Below are 18344 nucleotides of genomic sequence, written 5' to 3'. Positions count from 1 at the left end.
AGCTGGACACCACACAACAGGAATGCGCAAGTCTGGAAACCTCAAAACCCCACCCCCAGTGACATACCTCCTCAAGGCCATAACTCCTAATCCTTCCCAAATCAGTCCACTAACTGAGGAGCAGGGATTCAAATATGGTTGCTTCCTAAGTCCTTTTCTTCTATGTCCTATGGGGGCTGTTCTGATCCAAACAACAGTCCCCAAAAGCCACTGGCAAAACAAATTACACCTCTTCCTTCATGAAAAAAAGGCTGCTTTCCTCTAAAGACATGTCTCCTTGGCGTGAACTCGTCATAACTAAAACACCCTCCCTGGGACACTTGCTGGGGAAAAAAAAAAAAAAAAAAAAAACCTCTCCATGAAGTCTTCATCTGTAGGGTTTTATTCAGGTTTTTAATTAGTTGTGGCTCAATTCTAGAGACCATGGAGTTCTTCCTGAGGCTTTCCCTTCCAAGCCAGACAGGGAAGCATCTTGGCTGAGAGAAGTGAGTTGGCCCTCCATGACTGACAGGGAAACTGTACCAAGAGCATCTGGGTGTTTATAGAAGAAAACGTATCCTGAGCTGGCAAGATGGCTGACAGCTAAAGGTGTTTGCTGCTAATCGTGACAACCTGAGTTCCATCCCTGGGTCCATGGTGGAAGGACAGAACCAACTCCTGAGCATTGTCCTCTGACCTCCACATGTGTGCTATCACAGACACACACACACACACACACACACACACACACACACACACACACATGCACACACACTTTCCTACCCCATAATCATAGATTAATAAAAGACATAAAATTTGTTTTGTTTTGTTTTGTTTTTCGAGACAGGGTTTCTCTGTATAGCCCTGGCTATCCTGGAACTCACTCTGTAGAACAGGCTGGCCTTGAACTCAGAAATCCGCCTGCCTCTGCCTCCCAAGTGCTGGGATTAAAGGCATGTGCCACCACTGCCCTGCTAAAAGCAATAAAATTTTAAATTTTATTTTATTTTCAGTTGGTTTTCATCCATGTTAGTTATTTTTTTAATTTTGATTATATTTAATTTTAAAAGTTTAGTTATTTTTCAATTTAATTGTGTGGGTATGTGCATATGAGCATTGGTTCCCTTGGAAGCCAGAGGCATTGGACTCACCTGTAAATGTAATAAATATTTTTTAAATTAAAAAAAAAAAGAAAACAAAAACATATTCCTATAGGTTCATTTGGTTATCTGATAAAATGATGATGATCCACCATCCATATAGCCTTCCAGTCAGGATCTGAAAATTGAAGCAGAAAAATACACAGCCCTTGAGTGCACAGCTCAACGAATTTGCCCAAAGTAAACACCCTTACAAAACACCACCCCAGTCAAGAAATGCCTAACATTCCAGAAGCCCCTCTCAGGCCCCCTCCCAGTCACTCCCCACCCTCTCCCCAAAGGCAGCCACTATAATTTTAATCCTCTGACCTCCATATTTTTATATATCTGATGGCCCAGATAATTATCTCTAGAGGCCAGAGTTAATCAGAAGCTGGGAGCGTTATTTTCCCGTGAGTCGTTTCTCTTCGGCATAGTTTATCAGCGAGGATGCTTCCAGCTGTAAGCAATAGAGCCCTCAAACAAACAGCCTCAACAATAGGAAAATTTATGCCCTCTCCAGAAATGGAAGACTTGCTGTACAGCAAGCTTGGGGGTGAGTTGCATGAGCCTACTCAGCCAGGCTCAGCTCTTGTGGATTTCACAAGCTGTTCACGTTAGTTCTTTCTTGTGGCCCTCTCTTTTGGACAAGAGACAGCTCCCAGATGTCCCCTCACATCCCGAGAGAAAGAACTGGGTCACATGTGCAGCCCACCAGACCGGTGGACAGACTTATTTATTCCAGCTGTCTTGGGCTTAGCACTCGGCGTGGACGTTGAGATGTCTCCCCCATCGCGCTGTATGAAGAACCACGTCATGAAACTGAAGACGTCTTCTTTGTATTTATCAACAGGCTTCCTATTGCTAAACGGTACCGAGGGCTATAAACAGTGGATTTGCGGCTGGACAGACTGTTGGAGATTCAAGGTTAGGGTAAGCGACTGTGAGGAAAGAACAAATTGACCATGACAAAGTAAACACGGAAGCCTTTGCCCTCTCTCTCCTCGGAATGCTAATGATCCTGCCTCTCTGAGCTGCCTGTTTGGGCACTGAGTCATAAAGATATTTTTTGAAACTTATTGGAATGGTGTCTGTTACCAGTTATGCTAAACATGGGACAGAATGTCTCGGTCTACGCTTAGGACAAATTCTACCTCTTTCAAGTCACGTGCTGGCCTGCAGCACACAAGAGGTGTGCCATTTAAAATGCTACAAGGTGCCGGGTGGTGATGGCGCACGCCTTTAATCCCAGCACTTGGGGGGCAGAGGCAGGCAGATTTCTGAGTTGGAGGCCAGCCTGGTCTACAAAGTGAGTTCCAGGACAGCCAGGGCTATACAGAGAAACCCTGTCTCGAAAAACCAAACAAAACAAAACAAAACAATGCTACAAGGTACACCAACCACAGTCATGAGCTCCCCAAAGAGTTATAAATATGTTCTAGACTATTCTGTCATGCTTAAGAAAAAAAAAAAGCCCAACATATTCCTTCAAAAAGTTATTAGTAGGAGTCATATATATGACTGTATTTATATTTATTTTTTAAAAGATGTATTTATTTCTGTTATGTGTATGGGTGTCTGCCTACATGTATGTATGTGTATGCAGTGCCCTCCCAGGTCAGAACAGAGCATCAGATCCCTGGACACTGGAGTTACTGATGCTTGCGAGCTGCCATGTTGGTATTAGGGACTGAACTCAGGTCAGCTGCAAGAGCAACAAGTGTTCTTACCTGCTGAGCCATCTTTCCAGCACCGCCAATACTTCTTTTACAGGGGTAACTGGGAATGTATTATGTTTTTCAATTTGGGAGTCATAATCTTATTAAAGCAATCAATGAAACCAGGTGTGGTGGTGCATGCCTTTAATCCTAGCACTCAAAGCAGAGGCAAGAGGGGTCTCTGTGAGTTCAAGGCCAGCCTGGTCTACTACAGAGTGAGTTCCAGGCTAACTAGGGCTACACAGAGAAACCCTGTCTTGAAAAGAAAAGAAAAAAAAACTCCAAAAAATTAGAAACATACATAAATATATAAATAAAAATTTTAAAATACTGAACAAACCTAACTGGAAGACTCTTGTCACTGAAGATGTGAATGACTGACACACCCTCATCGGTAACTAGTAATCAAACTAATGGCAAATACAATAGAGATAATTTTGTATTAAATGGCAAAGTTTACATATCTGTGAATGATAGTATAAACAGCACATAACTTTTTTTTTTTTAATTTATTATATGTAAGTACACTGTAGCTGTCTTCAGACGCACCAGAAGAGGGCATCAGATCTCATTATGGGTGGTTGTGAGCCACCATGTGGTTGCTGGGATTTGAACTTCTGACCTTCGGAAGAGCAGTCGAGTGCTCTTACCCACTGAGCCATCTCACCAGCCCCAGCACATAACTTTTAATGGTGAGGTACTGTGTTATATACATATGTAACAGTTTATACAGATGTGTGCATGTGTTAGGGTTCTCTAGAGGAGCAGAACTGACATAATGAATATATATATATGTATATATATATATATATTCATAAACACACATATATACACATACACACATATGCACACATATATGCACATATACATACACACACACACACGGACAGTCTGAATCCAGCAGTTGTTCAGTCCATGAGGCTGGATGTCTTCTGTACATCCCAGAATCCTGAAGAAGCAGGCTCGATGCCAGAAAAGGAATGGACTTGCCCAAGAGAGTGAGGATAAACAGGCCAGGAGCAATTGCTTCCTTCTTCCCTGTCCCTTACACAGGCAGCCAGCAGACGGTGTGGCCCAGATTAAAGGTGGGTCTTCCCACTTCAAATGATTTAATACAGAAAAACTCCTCACAGATGTATCCAACTGACTGGCTTTGAGTTGACTGCACATGTCATCAGGCTGACACCCAGAATAGCCACCACAATACATATGTACCAATAATGTTACATTTTGGTTTAAAAAGCTCTAAGGGGTTGGGAGACAGCAAACTCTTTACAAATTGAATTCTCTCCCCAGGCCCAGTCGCAAATGTTTTTAATATTGTTGTTTGTTTTTAATATTATAATTATACCACCTTTATAAGGTACCATCAGCACATGTAGCCACTCTATATAATATTTATAATATTACCGTTATAAAAACAAATACCTCAATAGCATGCTTTATTTAAAAGTGTCTATTGTTTCTACTAAAATAAAAAAGAAAACACTATGGATCTGGAGAGACGCCTCCGTGGTTTAGAGCCTGACCTTCCAAAGGATGTGAATCCAGTTCCCAGCACCACATAACTCCAACACCCTCTTCTGACCTCGTTGGGCACCAGGCAGGTACTATGGTGCACAGACACACATGTGGGCAAAACATCTGCGCAGAAAAATAAAAAATAATTTTAAAGACAAAAAGTATATACATATAAGGCTGTGTGATGGCCTTCCTTGTACTGTTATGATAGCTGCCATTGGAACCCCGGGATGTTTGAATTTGCATTCTTTTGTTTTGGTTTGCTTTTTTTTTTTTTTTTTTTTTCCCGAGACAGGGTTTCTCTGTGTAGCCCTGGCTGTCCTGGAACTCACTCTGTAGACCAGGCTGGCCTCAAACTCAGAGAGTCACCTGCCTCTGCCTCCCAAGTGCTGGGATTAAATTGAATTTGCATTCTTGTTATGATTCAACTTTCCCCCTCAGAGTGACCTGAGTCATGTGGTTTTCAATCCTGTGTCAGCTGGGATGTGTCTTTTATTCAGACCTCCAGTCCACCTCCACTTTGCAATCTGAGGTAAGCGTTTGTGAAGAAAGTGAACCGATTTCATATCCAGATGCTCCGCCCCCTTCCAGGAGCTGGAGTGATGGTTCAGTGGTTAAGAATCTTGGCTGCTCTTGCACAAGTTCCCGCAGCCACATGGTGGCTCACATCCATCTGTCATCTAGTACTCTCTTCTGACCTCCACAGGCACCGGGCACACATGTGGTGCCCAGTGGTGCCCAGATATATGTACACACAAAAACACTTATTCGTACAAAATAAAGTACCCCAGTGTAGTCAAGGTTGCTTTTATTTGGGATTCTCTGTACAGTTAGGCAAATGTCTCTCGACGCTCCACGAGGTCAGGTCAGGTTGAAGACTTTAACAGGAGTGCCCTTCCCTGCCTCGCCAGGAGAGGGTGCATCCTCTGTTTCCGGTTGTTTGTTTGTTTGTTTGTTTTGCAGTAACTATCCCAAGCAAGCAACGCAACACAATTCTGTATTGCCACTAGGCCAAGCACTGGAACTCAAAAGAGGTACCCCAGCCAACGTCTGCCCTCAAGAGAAACCCCAGTGTAGACGGGGAAAACAACACACAGGCAAACAACGAAAAGCGCAGGGATGAAAAAACAAACAATTCAGTCAACCTGGACTGGAGTCATCTGAGGTTTAACTCACTCTGTAGACCAGGCTGGCCTCGAACTCAGTAATCTGCCTGCCTCTGCCTCCCGAGTGCTGGGATTAAAGGTGTGCACCACCACTGCCGGGCTAGCTGAGGTTTCTTGAAGATTGAGAGACTGTGAAGCCCATCGTCGTCAAACGGGAAACGGACTGCGTATCTCCCACCTCTCTCTTCCTGCCTCTGGCAGACATTGCTAGTCAATGCCCACGTGGATCCACTGGGCCATCAGACCCAATACAGTGCTCCACGTAACCTATCGACTGGAGCCAGACCTAACAACAAAACCCATCAGGAGGCAAGGGGATAGAGTGTCGATGGGTTCTCTGTGGATTGACTTGCCAGAGAGACCTCGCAAGGACACACACACACACACACACACACACGAAGTAGCTGGTATGACATGAGAGTAATTTTCCTACATTCTGCTAACAAACAGCGAAATTTACCCCTAATGACAGACAGGACGGGAAGACTGGTCTCCTGGCAGCTGGGGTGGAGCAAAGTTACTTCCATTGCCCAGAACTCAGGTCAGACTCAAACCTGAGAACCCATTCCTGCCAGGCTTTCACGGGACAGCTTACCGAGTGGGAAAGGACCAGTCTGCCCTAGCCGAAGACTTGCAGCACCTTTTGAATTACATGCGTGTGTTGTCTGTCAAAGAAAAACCAAGGTTAAAGAGATGGTTGGGGTTTACAGCACTTGTTGCTCTTGGCAGAGGACCTGGGTTCTATCTCCTCTGACCTCGGTGGGCACCAGGCACGCCTGTAGTGCACCACCATAATGCCGACAAAGCACTCATACAGGTAAACAAATCTTTACAAATTAAAAATAACATTTTAGAAAAAATTAGTTGAACTTATTATTATTATTATTATTATCATTATTATTATTATTATTGAAAGGATTTCTTTCTCTTTGTAGGGTTTCTTTCCCTGGCTGTCCTGGAATTTGCTCTGTAGACCAGGCTAGCCTCAGACTCAGAGCTCAGCATGCCTCTCTGCGTCTCAGGTGCTGGGATTAAAGGGTGTGCACCGTCACCGCCTGGCTTTAAATGATGTTTTTATAAAGGGATTGCAAAGCTTTTAGGAAGGCTCTACAGCTCTTCTGTTAGCATTCGTCTGGAGTGAAGCACGCTGGGTAAGGTCACAGAGAATGCAGATGGTGTTCACAGATAAAGAATGCACTCAATAAGCAATGCTTTTCTTGAGGCTCGGCAGTTAAGACCACACAGCTCACTCTTCCAGAGGACTCTTGGTTCTCAGTACTCATGTTGAGTGGCTCACAATCCCCTGTGATCCCAGCTCCAGGGGATCTGATGCTGTTACAGTAAATATTAATTGGGGGTTTCTACCCCACCTTGATCATTTAATTCCTAAATATAAAATCACAAAACCTGGGCTGGAGAGATGGCTCAGCGGTTAAGAGCATTAATTGCTCTTCAGAAGGTCCTGAGTTCAAATCCCAGCAGCCACATGGTGGCTCACAACTATCTGTAATGGGATCTGACACCCTCTTCTGGTGTGTCTGAAGACAGCTACAGTGTACTTACATAAATAAATAAATCTAAAAAAATCCCACAAAACCCTCTATATTTATAAAGAAGCCATAAAGCAATGGAGTTGGGCAGAAGTCAGCCCTGTATGCTATTTTATCTACTTCCCTGTCAACAATCCAGAGATGTCACTTGCCAGGGTCTGCCTAGACCTTTCCTACTCAGTCAGGCAGGCCCTCGTGTCAATTCGCTTATGATCCACCGACCCCATGGGAGCTTCTTCTCCTGCTCCATCCCTCCTGGTCTCTGCCTCTGACGCCAAGCCAGGGAACCGAAGCCCCGCCTACCTCTCTTCTGCCAAGCTACAGGCTATTGGCATTTTTATTCTACCAATTAAGGAGCAAGGTTTGCATAACGAAAGCTGGCATTCTTGAGAATCCACTCTGGCACACGCACTCACTTGCACAATTCCCCACACACACACATACATAATTATGTGCATACATAATTTTAAACAATAAAAATAAATCTTAAAGAAAATATTTTCTTGCCCAGCATGTATAGGGCCCTGTGCTCAATCCCTAGTATCGCCAAATAATTAATAAATACATAATAAAATTAGATAAAATAGACTGGAAGGGACATGCCTTGAAAATGCAACTATATATTTACTTTTCTTGAAGAATCGTTTATTTATTTTATGTATATGACTACACTGTAGCTGTCTTCAGACACACCAGAAGAGGGCATCGGATCCCATTACTGATGGTTGTGAGCCACCATGTGGTTGCTGGGATTTGAACTCAGAACCTCTGGAAGAGCAGTCAGTGCTCTTACCCGCTGAGCCATCTCTCCAGCCCCAAGAATATTTACTTTTTATTACAATTATATGCTGTGTGTAGCAGAGGCACATGTGTGCCCCACCATGCATGTGGAGATTAGAGGATAACTTGGGGGAGTAGATTCCCTCCTTCTACCATGTGAGTTCCAGGGGTCAATCTCAGGGTGACAGGCGCCTTTTCGTACCGAGCCATTAAAAACTTTCATTAGTTGCTGGGGACATAGATCTGTTGGTAGACTGCTTGGCTAGCATGCATGAAGCCATGGCTTCAGTCCTTAGCACCACATAAATTGAGTGTGGCAGTACACACCCAGAATCCCCCCATTCAGATGGAAGAGGTGGGAGGAACTTCATTCAAGCTCTGGCTACATGGGGAGTATGAAGCCAGCCTGGGCCATATGAAACTGTCTCCAAAAAGAAACAAGAAACAAAACATGTATGTGTGTGTGTGTTTTCATTTTTTTCTTTTTAGCAGGATCTCATTATGTAGCCCAGACTGGCCTTGAACTTGTGATTCCCAGTCTCCATATGACTTTTGCTACATGAAACCATTCCTTCCTGGCTGCCCTAACCGGTAATTCCTAATTCTTGTAAATAAAGGATTTTTAAAGTTTTAGTTATTATATTAATCAATTAGGTTTTGAAATAGAGTCTATGACAGGCCTGAACTTGTTATACAGAAAAGAGTGCCCCTTGAACTTGCTGTGATCTTCCTGCCTCTGCCTTCCAGTACTGGCACTATAGAATTGCTACTGCACCCTGCTTGCACAAAGTGTTTCCTGATAGACTGAAATGCATTTGAAAACAGTGATGCTACCAAATGCTTTTTGCACAGTGGAATCACAAACACGTGTTCTCAGTGCAGACCCTCTAAGCTCGGGCGGGGTGGCAGCATCCGCCTCCTAAGGTCTGTTAATAATGAGACTCAGATGCATATGAAGCACTTAACGTAATGGTATCATATGTGGTGCAGGTTTCGAAGCCAGAGCAAGACAGCCTGGGTGCAGACTCTGACCCATAATCCACCTTGTAAACATAAGTCATGTAACCTTTTATACCTCAGTTTCTCTTTCTGTAAACAGGGGAGGATAAAAGTTCTTTAGTAGGAGTGTTAAAGAGAACCAAATGAGGTAATGTGTAGGGGTGCCTCATAAACACTGTGTAAGTGTGAACTCGGTTTTTAACAGAGAATTATCACAGCTGATTGTCAGTTCAGGCGCAGGCCTGACTCCAGTCTCCAGTGTGCTGTGTACTAAGACAGAAAGGTGGCACACTGAGTTTGACAGATTTTTTTCACTTTGTGTGTGTGTGTGTGTGTGTGTGTGTGTGTGTGAGAGAGAGAGAGAGAGAGAGAGAGAGAGAGAGAGAGAGAGAGAGACTCATATCTCTGTTGACTCCAGCTTGTGTCAAACTGACATGATACTAGCCAGCAAACCCAGCTTGAAAACCTTATTTTGAGCCAATGAAACACATGTACATATTTCTAAGGGCTAAATAGTGTTGCAGTCTCCTGCTAGAGCAGACTGGCCCTTCAAGCTTTCACGTGGACAGCTACACACGAACCTGCCACAGGCCCTCTTGCAAGTAGCTAAGATTATAAGATGAGGCACAAGGCTGCTGCCTCTCCAGTTGTTTGTTTGTTTGCTTCTTTTAAAAAATTATTTTATTGCCAGGCAGTGGTGGTGCATGACTTTAATCCCAGCACTTGGGAGGCAGAGGCAGGTGGATTTCTCTAAATTAGAGGCCGGCCTGATCATATTTATATGAGTATGGTCCTGCACAGGCATGGGGATTGGAACAAATATCTAGAGTCCCTTCTCTCTTCCCACCTTTACATGGGTTTGGGTAATTGAACAAATCCTATCAAACTTGTGTAGCATGAACTTCAGCACACTAAGCCATTTTTTTTTAAGTATCACTATTATATGTGTATGGGTGTTTTGCATACATGCAGGTCTGTACACCATGTGCCCTCAGAGGGTGTTGGAACCCTGGGACTGGAGTTACAGATTTGAGCTGCCATATGTGCTGGAAATTTAAGCTGGGTCCCTTAGAACAGTCAATGAGTGTTCTCAAACACTCAGCCATCTCTCCTCTCCAGCCCTAATTTTTCCTATTTTGAAATGATGCATCTTATGGACCAGGCTGATCTCCAACTTGTTATCCTCCAGGCTCCACCTCATCACACCCACGCTACCTCAGAAGATGTGATTTTGTGTCAAGGTGACAAGGGTCTGACGTGTGGTGGCTATTGTTGGTGTCAATCTGATTGCATCTGGGATTAACTAAGGCTCAAGCAACTGTGTTCACCTGGGAGGGACTTTTCTGAGTTAAATCATTTGAAGTGGGAAGACGACCCACCTTTAACCTGGGCCACACTGTCTGCTGGCAGCCTGTATAAAGGACAAGGAAGAAGGAAACTCTCTGGCAAGGTCATTCCTTCACTGGCATTAGAGCATACTTCTTCAGGATTCTGGTGTACTGAAAAGCAGCTGAGACATCCAGCCTCACAGACTGAACTACTGGGTTCTTAGGCTTTCTGTTGGTAGAAAGCCCTTGTTGGATGAGCTGGACCACAGCCTGTAAGCCATTCTAATAAATCCCCATCATATATGTAGACTCATCTATCAGTTTTGTTCCTATAGAGAGCCTTAACTAATACACTACTCACTTTTTTTTCTCTTTTCTCTCTCTCTCTTTTTAAGGCAGGGTCTTACTATGTAGCCCTGGTTGGCCTAGAACTTGCTATGTAGACCAGGCTAGTCTCAAACTCAGAGAGATCTGCCTGCTTCTGCCTCCCAGTGCAGGGATGGAGGGCATTGGGCCACCATGCTCAGCTCTCCACCTCACAGCTGCTGAGGTACAGGGAAGCGATTCAACTGAGTTTCTTCTAAGATTTAACTCCATCTTGAAAAGAACGTGGTTTTGTTGTTCTCATCACCACTTCCTGACGTTCTCGTTCTAAATAATGAGAATTTAATAAGAATAATCAGCTTGCACGTTCACACACAGCAACCCCACACGGGCTCCTTATAGGTTTTCCTTCAGCATTTACATTAGGACTATTCTAAGTACAGTTCTAGAACATATATTCTTTTTTCTTTCTTTCTTTTTTCTTTTTAATTTCTGGGCTGGCCTCAAATTCAAGATCTACTTGACTCAATCTCCCATTGAGATTCTATCTTCCACTGGATAGCCAGAAAACATTTCCCTGACACCTGTGTATCTGAGTACCTTTTAACCATAAGCTTGTAAGTATGTGACATTTGGAAGGCTGGGGAGGAGAGATGGAATCCTAAGTCAGCTTAGGTGCACAGTGAGACTCTCTTAAATAATGAATGTTTTGTGGTGCTACAAATGAAACTGAGTGTGCAGTATTAGCTTAGCACATATGAAAGCCCTGGATTGGATCCCCAGCACCATGGAAAAAAAAATGTGTTTTGCAGGAAAATTGAGTCATTTCAAGCCTATCATCACTACAAAGATATGTGGTGGCATCAATTTATAACCCAGCACCCAGGTGGCTGAAGCAGATGGATGATGATAGCTCAGAGGCTATCCTGGGCTACATGGTTAGGCCTTGTTGCAAGAAGCAAAACAAACAAAAATATCCAGGCAGGTTCACGTTCTGCCCCTCCCTTTGGTGACGTTCTGTAGTAAAACCCGGGACCCCATTTCACTTGTGAGGCTCCCATAATAAAGATCAGGAACACCCGGAGCTGTTACTTTGTAACACACAGCAGGTGTCACACAAATGATAAACAATTTTACACCTGAGTTCTCAAGAGTCCCTCAGAAAAGCAATTGCCCTCTCAATGCTTCATAAAAGAATTGAGTCGTTGTTTGTCTGTTTTTCAATTATGTGTATGCGTGTTCTGTTTGCATGTATGTACACATCACATATGAACAGTGACTATAGAGGCCAGAAGAGGACATCAGATTGCTAGCTGTCACATGGGTACTAAGACTTGAACCCAGGTCCTTTAGAAGAGCAGTGCTCTCAGCTTCTAAGTCATCTCTCTAGCCACAAGAATTAATTTTTCAAAACGCATATAAAGCGACTCAGCTGAGCAAGCTTTGAACTACACAGATCAGACATCTAGCTAGAAATGCTGTCAAATGTATGCTACCCATCACCAGATTGTAATAAATTATGTGGGGTCTTCTTACCTTAAACTTTTGTAAATGGAGTCACAGCCTTCTCAGATTATTGTGAATCAAGCAAGATTTGTCACGCAACTATCAAACAGCAGGAAGAGTGCCTTGATAATGAATTCCTATTAGCATCAGGATTAAACATTGGATTCAAATGCTGGCATTAAGAATGGGGCTATCCCTTCCTGTGACTAATCCTCGATTCCTGTTGTAGTGGAATCGCCGGGGCCTAATGAGTGATCTACTCTGACCTGATGTTGGTCATGCGAAAAGGCTATCAGTGTGTGAGAGGTAATTATAAAATGGCCTATTTCCCTTGCTTCACACAGTCACTAGAACCTCAACCTCTGTGTATAAATTTCCCCAACAGTTTAGCTAGTTCCAAGGAAAACAATCAACTGAAGCCCAGCACTGCGGACAATAAAACATTACCTCATGTTGGCTTTTCTTTACTGGTAGAAAGAGAACTCCAAGCTGTTTTCTGCTTCCCACTTCATATCCCCTAACAGGGCCAAACCAGGATGGCTATATCTCTCAACTATCAAATGAGAAATCCACTTCCAACAAAGAACCCTAGGGAGCCACCGCGCACCCTATCTTAGGTTATACGAAATGTTAGCAGAGGCACCGAAGAACATTGTGCACCCCAACTGTCTTCATCCACAACACCTAAGCAGCACAGTACCCTTTCCTTAAAAACAAAAGTCTTATAAAAAAAAAAAAAAAAAAAAAGCAACCGTAGTCAGGACAAGAAAAGGAAAACAGTATCTTTATTGTGTAGTTCTAACAAACATTCACTGTGTGCACATTCCAGTAGAAAGAGACAAAGATCTTTGTTCAAAATAAGCTGAAACCAAATAGGTAAACAAACCCCATCGTTGAATTCACAAAAGGAATGTAGTATTAGCCACTCAGTTGAGGGTGCAGGAAAAGACAAGCCAAATAACCGAAAGGAGCGTCTGCCCAAGCAGCTGATTAGACGAGGCAGGCGTGGGCAAGGAGTGGCCCCTGCCATTCATGAGTAGGACACTGGGTGTAAGGCAGGTGACTGGCACACCCCTGCTTCTTCAGCCTCCCTCCTAGACCACTCCCACAAATCCCAAAGCTGGCCAAATGTGACGGAGCTCCCCGTTACTTTTGGGATATTTGGCAACTGAATCTCACAGCTTCAACCCTTCGGTTTCTCGTTGAGACAAGACATGTCTGAGTCCACTTCCCTTGGGGTAGGAGGCAATGAACATTTACGATCCTTGCTTCAGTCATCTCAGGTCGACTTCAGCCGGACGGGCATCACTGGAGACAGAAGCATGAGTGCTGCATGTGATGACACACCTTGCTTGTAAATCACTTTCCACTGCTTGCCATCAGCACTTAATGAGCACAAACCCTACACCGTGAGCCCCGATGGCAACTGCTGGAAGAGCCAGCCAGCTCAAGTGACAGCTCTGGACAGACTTGTCTCTGCTTAAGTAAGTCCATACACTGTGTGCTATTGCTTTCTGTACATCACTCAGTGATGAAAACCAGCTCCCAGGGCTGGGTAGAAACTTTTAGAGAATGGGTGTTAACACATTTTATCTGGGTAGCACAAATCTCTCATGTTCACCTGCCATTACCTGTATATGTGGCAGCAGCTGGTCACCTCAAGAATAAACAATCAAACCTGCCCACGCCCACAGGTCAGGAGGTGCTGTCAGTGGATAGGAACTGCCTCCTCTTGGTCTTAATGTTTTTTCATGACCCTCAAATGTCCAGGCTTCTTTGACAAGTTTAGACTTTTAAAAGTACACCTGTGCACATGTTGTGTTGCTTTGCCGTTTACGGAAAGCCTTGACAAACGATCACCTAAAACCTACCTTTCCCCTAGCTGTTTATGTAGGCAACAGGATTACAACAAGTAGACCTGAACAGAATCTCATTATGTAGCTTTGGCTGGCTTGGAGCTTGCTCTGTAGACCAGGCTGACCTACAACCCAAGAGAACTGTCTGCTTCTGCCTCCCAAGTGCTGGGATTAAAGATTTAAAAAAAAAAAAGCATCCTTTTTATATAATATAAAATGACATTACATTATCAGTAGTTCAAAAGAAGCCCTGGGTATTGACGGATTTCATGGATCGCAAAGACAAAAGTATGAAAATCTTTTCCTTCTGGCTCTCGGGAGAAAAAGCTCAGCTATAAGAAGCTGGGAAAGACACAAATGTGAAATAGAAAAAACGGCTTTTGGTATTGATGTTTACTGTAGAAATATCAAAACACCGATTCTACTTAAGAATACAGTTCTTTTATTTGGTGGAGTGGTTGTGACATGGTCTCTCTATGTAGCCTGACTGTCCTGGAACTTACTATGTGGACCAGACTGGCCTCAACTCAGAGATTCTGCAGCCTCTGTCTCTCCTACATCGGGATTAATGGTGTGCACCACCATGCCCAGCCGAAAATGCAGTTCTTTAACATTTCCTACAAGCCAGATGTTTTTCACTAGGTGTCCCATCAAGTTTGGAGTTAGCTGGGACGCTCCTGTCCTGCACTCAATGTTCCTTTGTTCTTCCCTTCTACCCAGCATACTCCATGTGACTTCGCTATCCCAGCATGCAGGTCCCGGGCTCCCTGCACACAACCTTCCCTGCCTTTACCTGGAGATGCGCGCCGCATGCCGCTTTTGTTACAGACTAATTACGCTGTCAATCTATGACACAATATTACAGACGTTTCTAAAGACGAATGGTTGATTAAGTCTTCATCTCTGACATAAAAGTCACCTAGAAATCACTCTAAAATATCATATTCAAGTGTGTAAGGAAAAGGTTAATGTTATTTTGATGAATTCTGAATTCATTCAACTGCTAAATCACAGGATACGAGTCCTGGACTGAACTTTTTAAAAAATAGTTTACACGGGCAGACTGGTTTACTGTGCAGTTTCCTGTCCTGTCAAGCCCCTGGCAAGCTGGAAGGGAGGCAGGAGGACACTTCCCAACATCTCTGGTCCTGCTGGAATCCCATGGTTTCCTGCTGGATGTGACACCAGCCCAGAAGCTGACTGGTAATGAACAAAGATGTGAAGAAAGATCATAGAAACTAAGAAACAGCTGGGTACTGTCAGGCACTGCCACAGGGAGAGAGAATACAGTCAGAGGTGCCAGGAAAATGCCTGGACCAACGAGAGAAGGAATTTTAAATGACTGCCTACTTTCCAGTGAAATTCATATCCAAGAGGAAAGAAAGCTTCCAGATTTATCATTACCCTCAATAGAAAGTAGGACAAAACCAAAAGTTGGCGCCATGGAGGTAAAACCCAGATGAAAACCGAAGTCTCTTGGCATGGTCTCCCAATCTGAAGGGGCATGCCGGACAATGACATTTACATCTAAGTTATTTTACTGAGATAAACATAAGTTCAAACTTGAGTCTTGTACTTTAAGACAAGGAATCAGAAATTTGCTAATCGGTAAAGAAAAACAGCAGAAAGGCCTTTGTGAAGCCCCACGGACCGGAGAGAAGTGTATAGAAGGTAAGCACACACACACATCTTTCACTGGTAAAGACAGCCAGGGTGGAAGATGGTTAGAAACCAGTGTCAGACCAGAGAGCGCATGTTGGTCCCTTTTTAAACTGCTCTCCTGTAAGTAGTGTTTGGTTCTCTTTGTAAAAGAGATTACTCTGAAGTCAGTCCTTCTTCAGCTCTTAGATTCCTAAGAAATCAAAGGGATGCACACTTTGTGAAGTATTTTGGGAAAAGAGGCGGGACTTAGAGACAGGAGGAGCCATCAGCTACACTGTCTGGAGGGGGCAGGGGTAGATAGCCACTGTTGCTGTACTTCATTTTTAAAAATAACATCTGGGGTGTGTGTGTGTGCGTGTGTGTGCAAAGACCATAGCACACATGTGGAAGTCAGAGGACAACTTTTGGGAATCGGTTCTTTCTATCCTGTGAGTGCAGTGACTCAGACACAGGTCATCAGGCTTCGCGGCAATTGCTTTTATCCACTGAGCCATCTTGCTGGCCCCTTACTTCTAACAATCATAAATAAGATCATCTGGCAGCTGTGTTTGAAATAAGATACACACAACTTCATGAATTAAATCCCTTATGATGAATGACAAAATTAAATCAGAATTAAAAAAATAAATTTACTTAAAAAGAAAAATGGGAAAAGATTCATAACCTGACTGCTGTTCCCTTAACTATATCTACTATGAATTCAAATTATGAGAAATCATGTACTGTCCCCAAAGGCCATGTCACTACAACATAGGAACTCTAAGTCATTGGCATCAACTTTTGAAATGAAAGGAAGGAGTGGGAACCAATGAGAGAAACCCTGGCAAGGACACAGAGTGAGCAGGTGCTTTGGGCGTCAGGCTCTGGCGGATGAAAGACTCTGGTCGTACACTGAAGGAGGATAGATATCTGGTCAACCATCTTGGCTCCAAGGGGAAAGAAAACAACTGGCAGGTTCCAAGGAGGGAACACCCTGCAGCCTCCACACAAGTCTCCTCCTCTCATCGCAGGAGCACGTGCTCCGCACTTCAACGAGGTCTCCTCAGGAGGATTTGCTGTCAGCCCAGAAGTGACGATACAAGAAACCTATAAGAATAGCGCCCACGATGGGGACAAACCAATACGCCCAGGAACTGGAAAAGAAGGAAGAAAAAGCAGTATGTTAAGAATATTCTAAGCAAATAATTGAATGTTTTTCAGCGCTTATGTTTAATATACATGAGACAGGGGTCTTGATTTATCTTGATTTTTCTCTTAATTTAATTGCTTTTACCATAGAGTATTTGAAAGGAAAAACAAAGCCAAGTCTACATTTATTTGTGTATGTGCAAACAAGTGCCCAGGCATGATGTATTTGTGGAGGTCAGAGGACAACGTGTAGGAGTTGGTTCTCTCTTTCTAGCACATGAGAACTTAAACCAGCAGACTTGGCAGGGGTCTTCTTGTTAAGCTAACCTGCAGGGCCCTAAAGAGCCCCTTTAAAAAAAGATGCTAAAAATAAAAAGAATCTGATATGCAAGACATGGTTGTGTGCTTTTAATCCCAGTACTCTGGGGGGCAAAAGCACGTAAATCTATTGAGAGTTCAAGGCCACACAGTTGACACTTCTCAAAAAAAAAAAAAAATTCAAAAAAAAAAAAGGATGTAGCTTAGTGGTAGAGGACTTTCTATCTATCTATCTTATCTTATCATGCATAAAGCTCTGACTTTGAACCCTAGCACCACAACACATCAAAAACAGAATGTGGGACTGGAGAGGTGGCTCAGCGGTTAAGAGCAGGGACTGCTCTTCTAGAGGTCCTGAGTTCAATTCCCAGCCACCACATGGTGGCTCCCAACCATCTGAAATGGGATCTGATGCCCTCTTCTGGTATGTCTGAAGACAGCTACAATATACTCATATAAATAATAAATAAATAAAACTTAAAAAAGAAAAAAAAATCCACTGGCCAAAAACAGAATGCACAATAAGCTGTCAAAACATATATACAAGCTGGACACGGTGGTACATGCCTACACGGTACAGCCTCTGGAGGCTGAGGCAGAATTGCAGCCACCTAAAGACTATCCTGGGCTACTCTGTAAGTGCCAGCCCAGCCCCAGCTATGTATGCATCAAGATGCTGTCAAGCAAGCAAACAAGAACAGCAAAAAAGGAAACAGATACATACGTACACACAGCCCACAATCACGGAATTTGGATACGGAGGCAGGAGGATCCAGAGTTTAAGGACTAGGAAATAGTTATTTAAAGTACTTGTTCAGGAAATTAATTGTGATCCCAGGACTCAAGTAAAAATTCAGGGTGCAGTGGCTATGCTTGAAACGTCAGTGCCGGGGAATAAAGATGGGAAGATCCCATGCATTTGCCAGCCTGGCTGAGCTAGTATACCACAGGACAGCGAAAGGCCATGTCTCAAAGGAGACAGTGTTCCTGAGAATGCAGGCAAAGACACATGCACTTAAAAAAAAGTTTATAGTCACTCTGGTGTTTCAAAAGATAAATAAGACATACATACATACATACCATTCTAGGTGTTTTTATATAGACATTGTTATTTCTGGGTTATGGGGTTATAGCTATTAAATTTTGCCTTTCTGATTTTCTAAAATAAATTATTATACTACAATATCAATTTTTATGTGTATGGTGCTAGCAGCAGGATCCCTTGAGGAAAATAATAATTCCATATAGATTTTTGTATTATCTATCCTATTACAAGTTTAGAAGCAATACTATCCATCCATAACCAATATTTCTCTTTCCTACCAAGGAAACCACATAGCCCTTGCATCCGAGTAAGAAGCTGGTGATGG

General features: G+C 43.3%; 1 protein-coding gene across 1 annotated transcript in view; it reads right to left on the bottom strand.

Moving 5' to 3' along the window:
- Positions 1-12768: 12768 nt before the first annotated feature.
- Cyb5b (cytochrome b5 type B) overlaps positions 12769-18344 on the bottom strand; it is a 36810-nt gene continuing 31234 nt past the window's right edge. Inside the window, exon 5 of the mRNA NM_025558.5 lies at positions 12769-16661. Within this exon, the coding sequence (NP_079834.2) occupies positions 16571-16661 (91 nt within the window). The 3' untranslated portion in view covers positions 12769-16570. The remainder of the gene's footprint in view (positions 16662-18344) is intronic.

The sequence above is a fragment of the Mus musculus genome, chromosome 8 (genome assembly GCF_000001635.26).
Source record: "Mus musculus strain C57BL/6J chromosome 8, GRCm38.p6 C57BL/6J".
In the NCBI taxonomy this organism is placed as follows: Eukaryota; Metazoa; Chordata; class Mammalia; order Rodentia; family Muridae; genus Mus; species Mus musculus.
The sequence above is the reverse complement of the archived record's forward strand: the minus strand, read 5'-3'. Positions and strand labels throughout refer to the sequence as shown.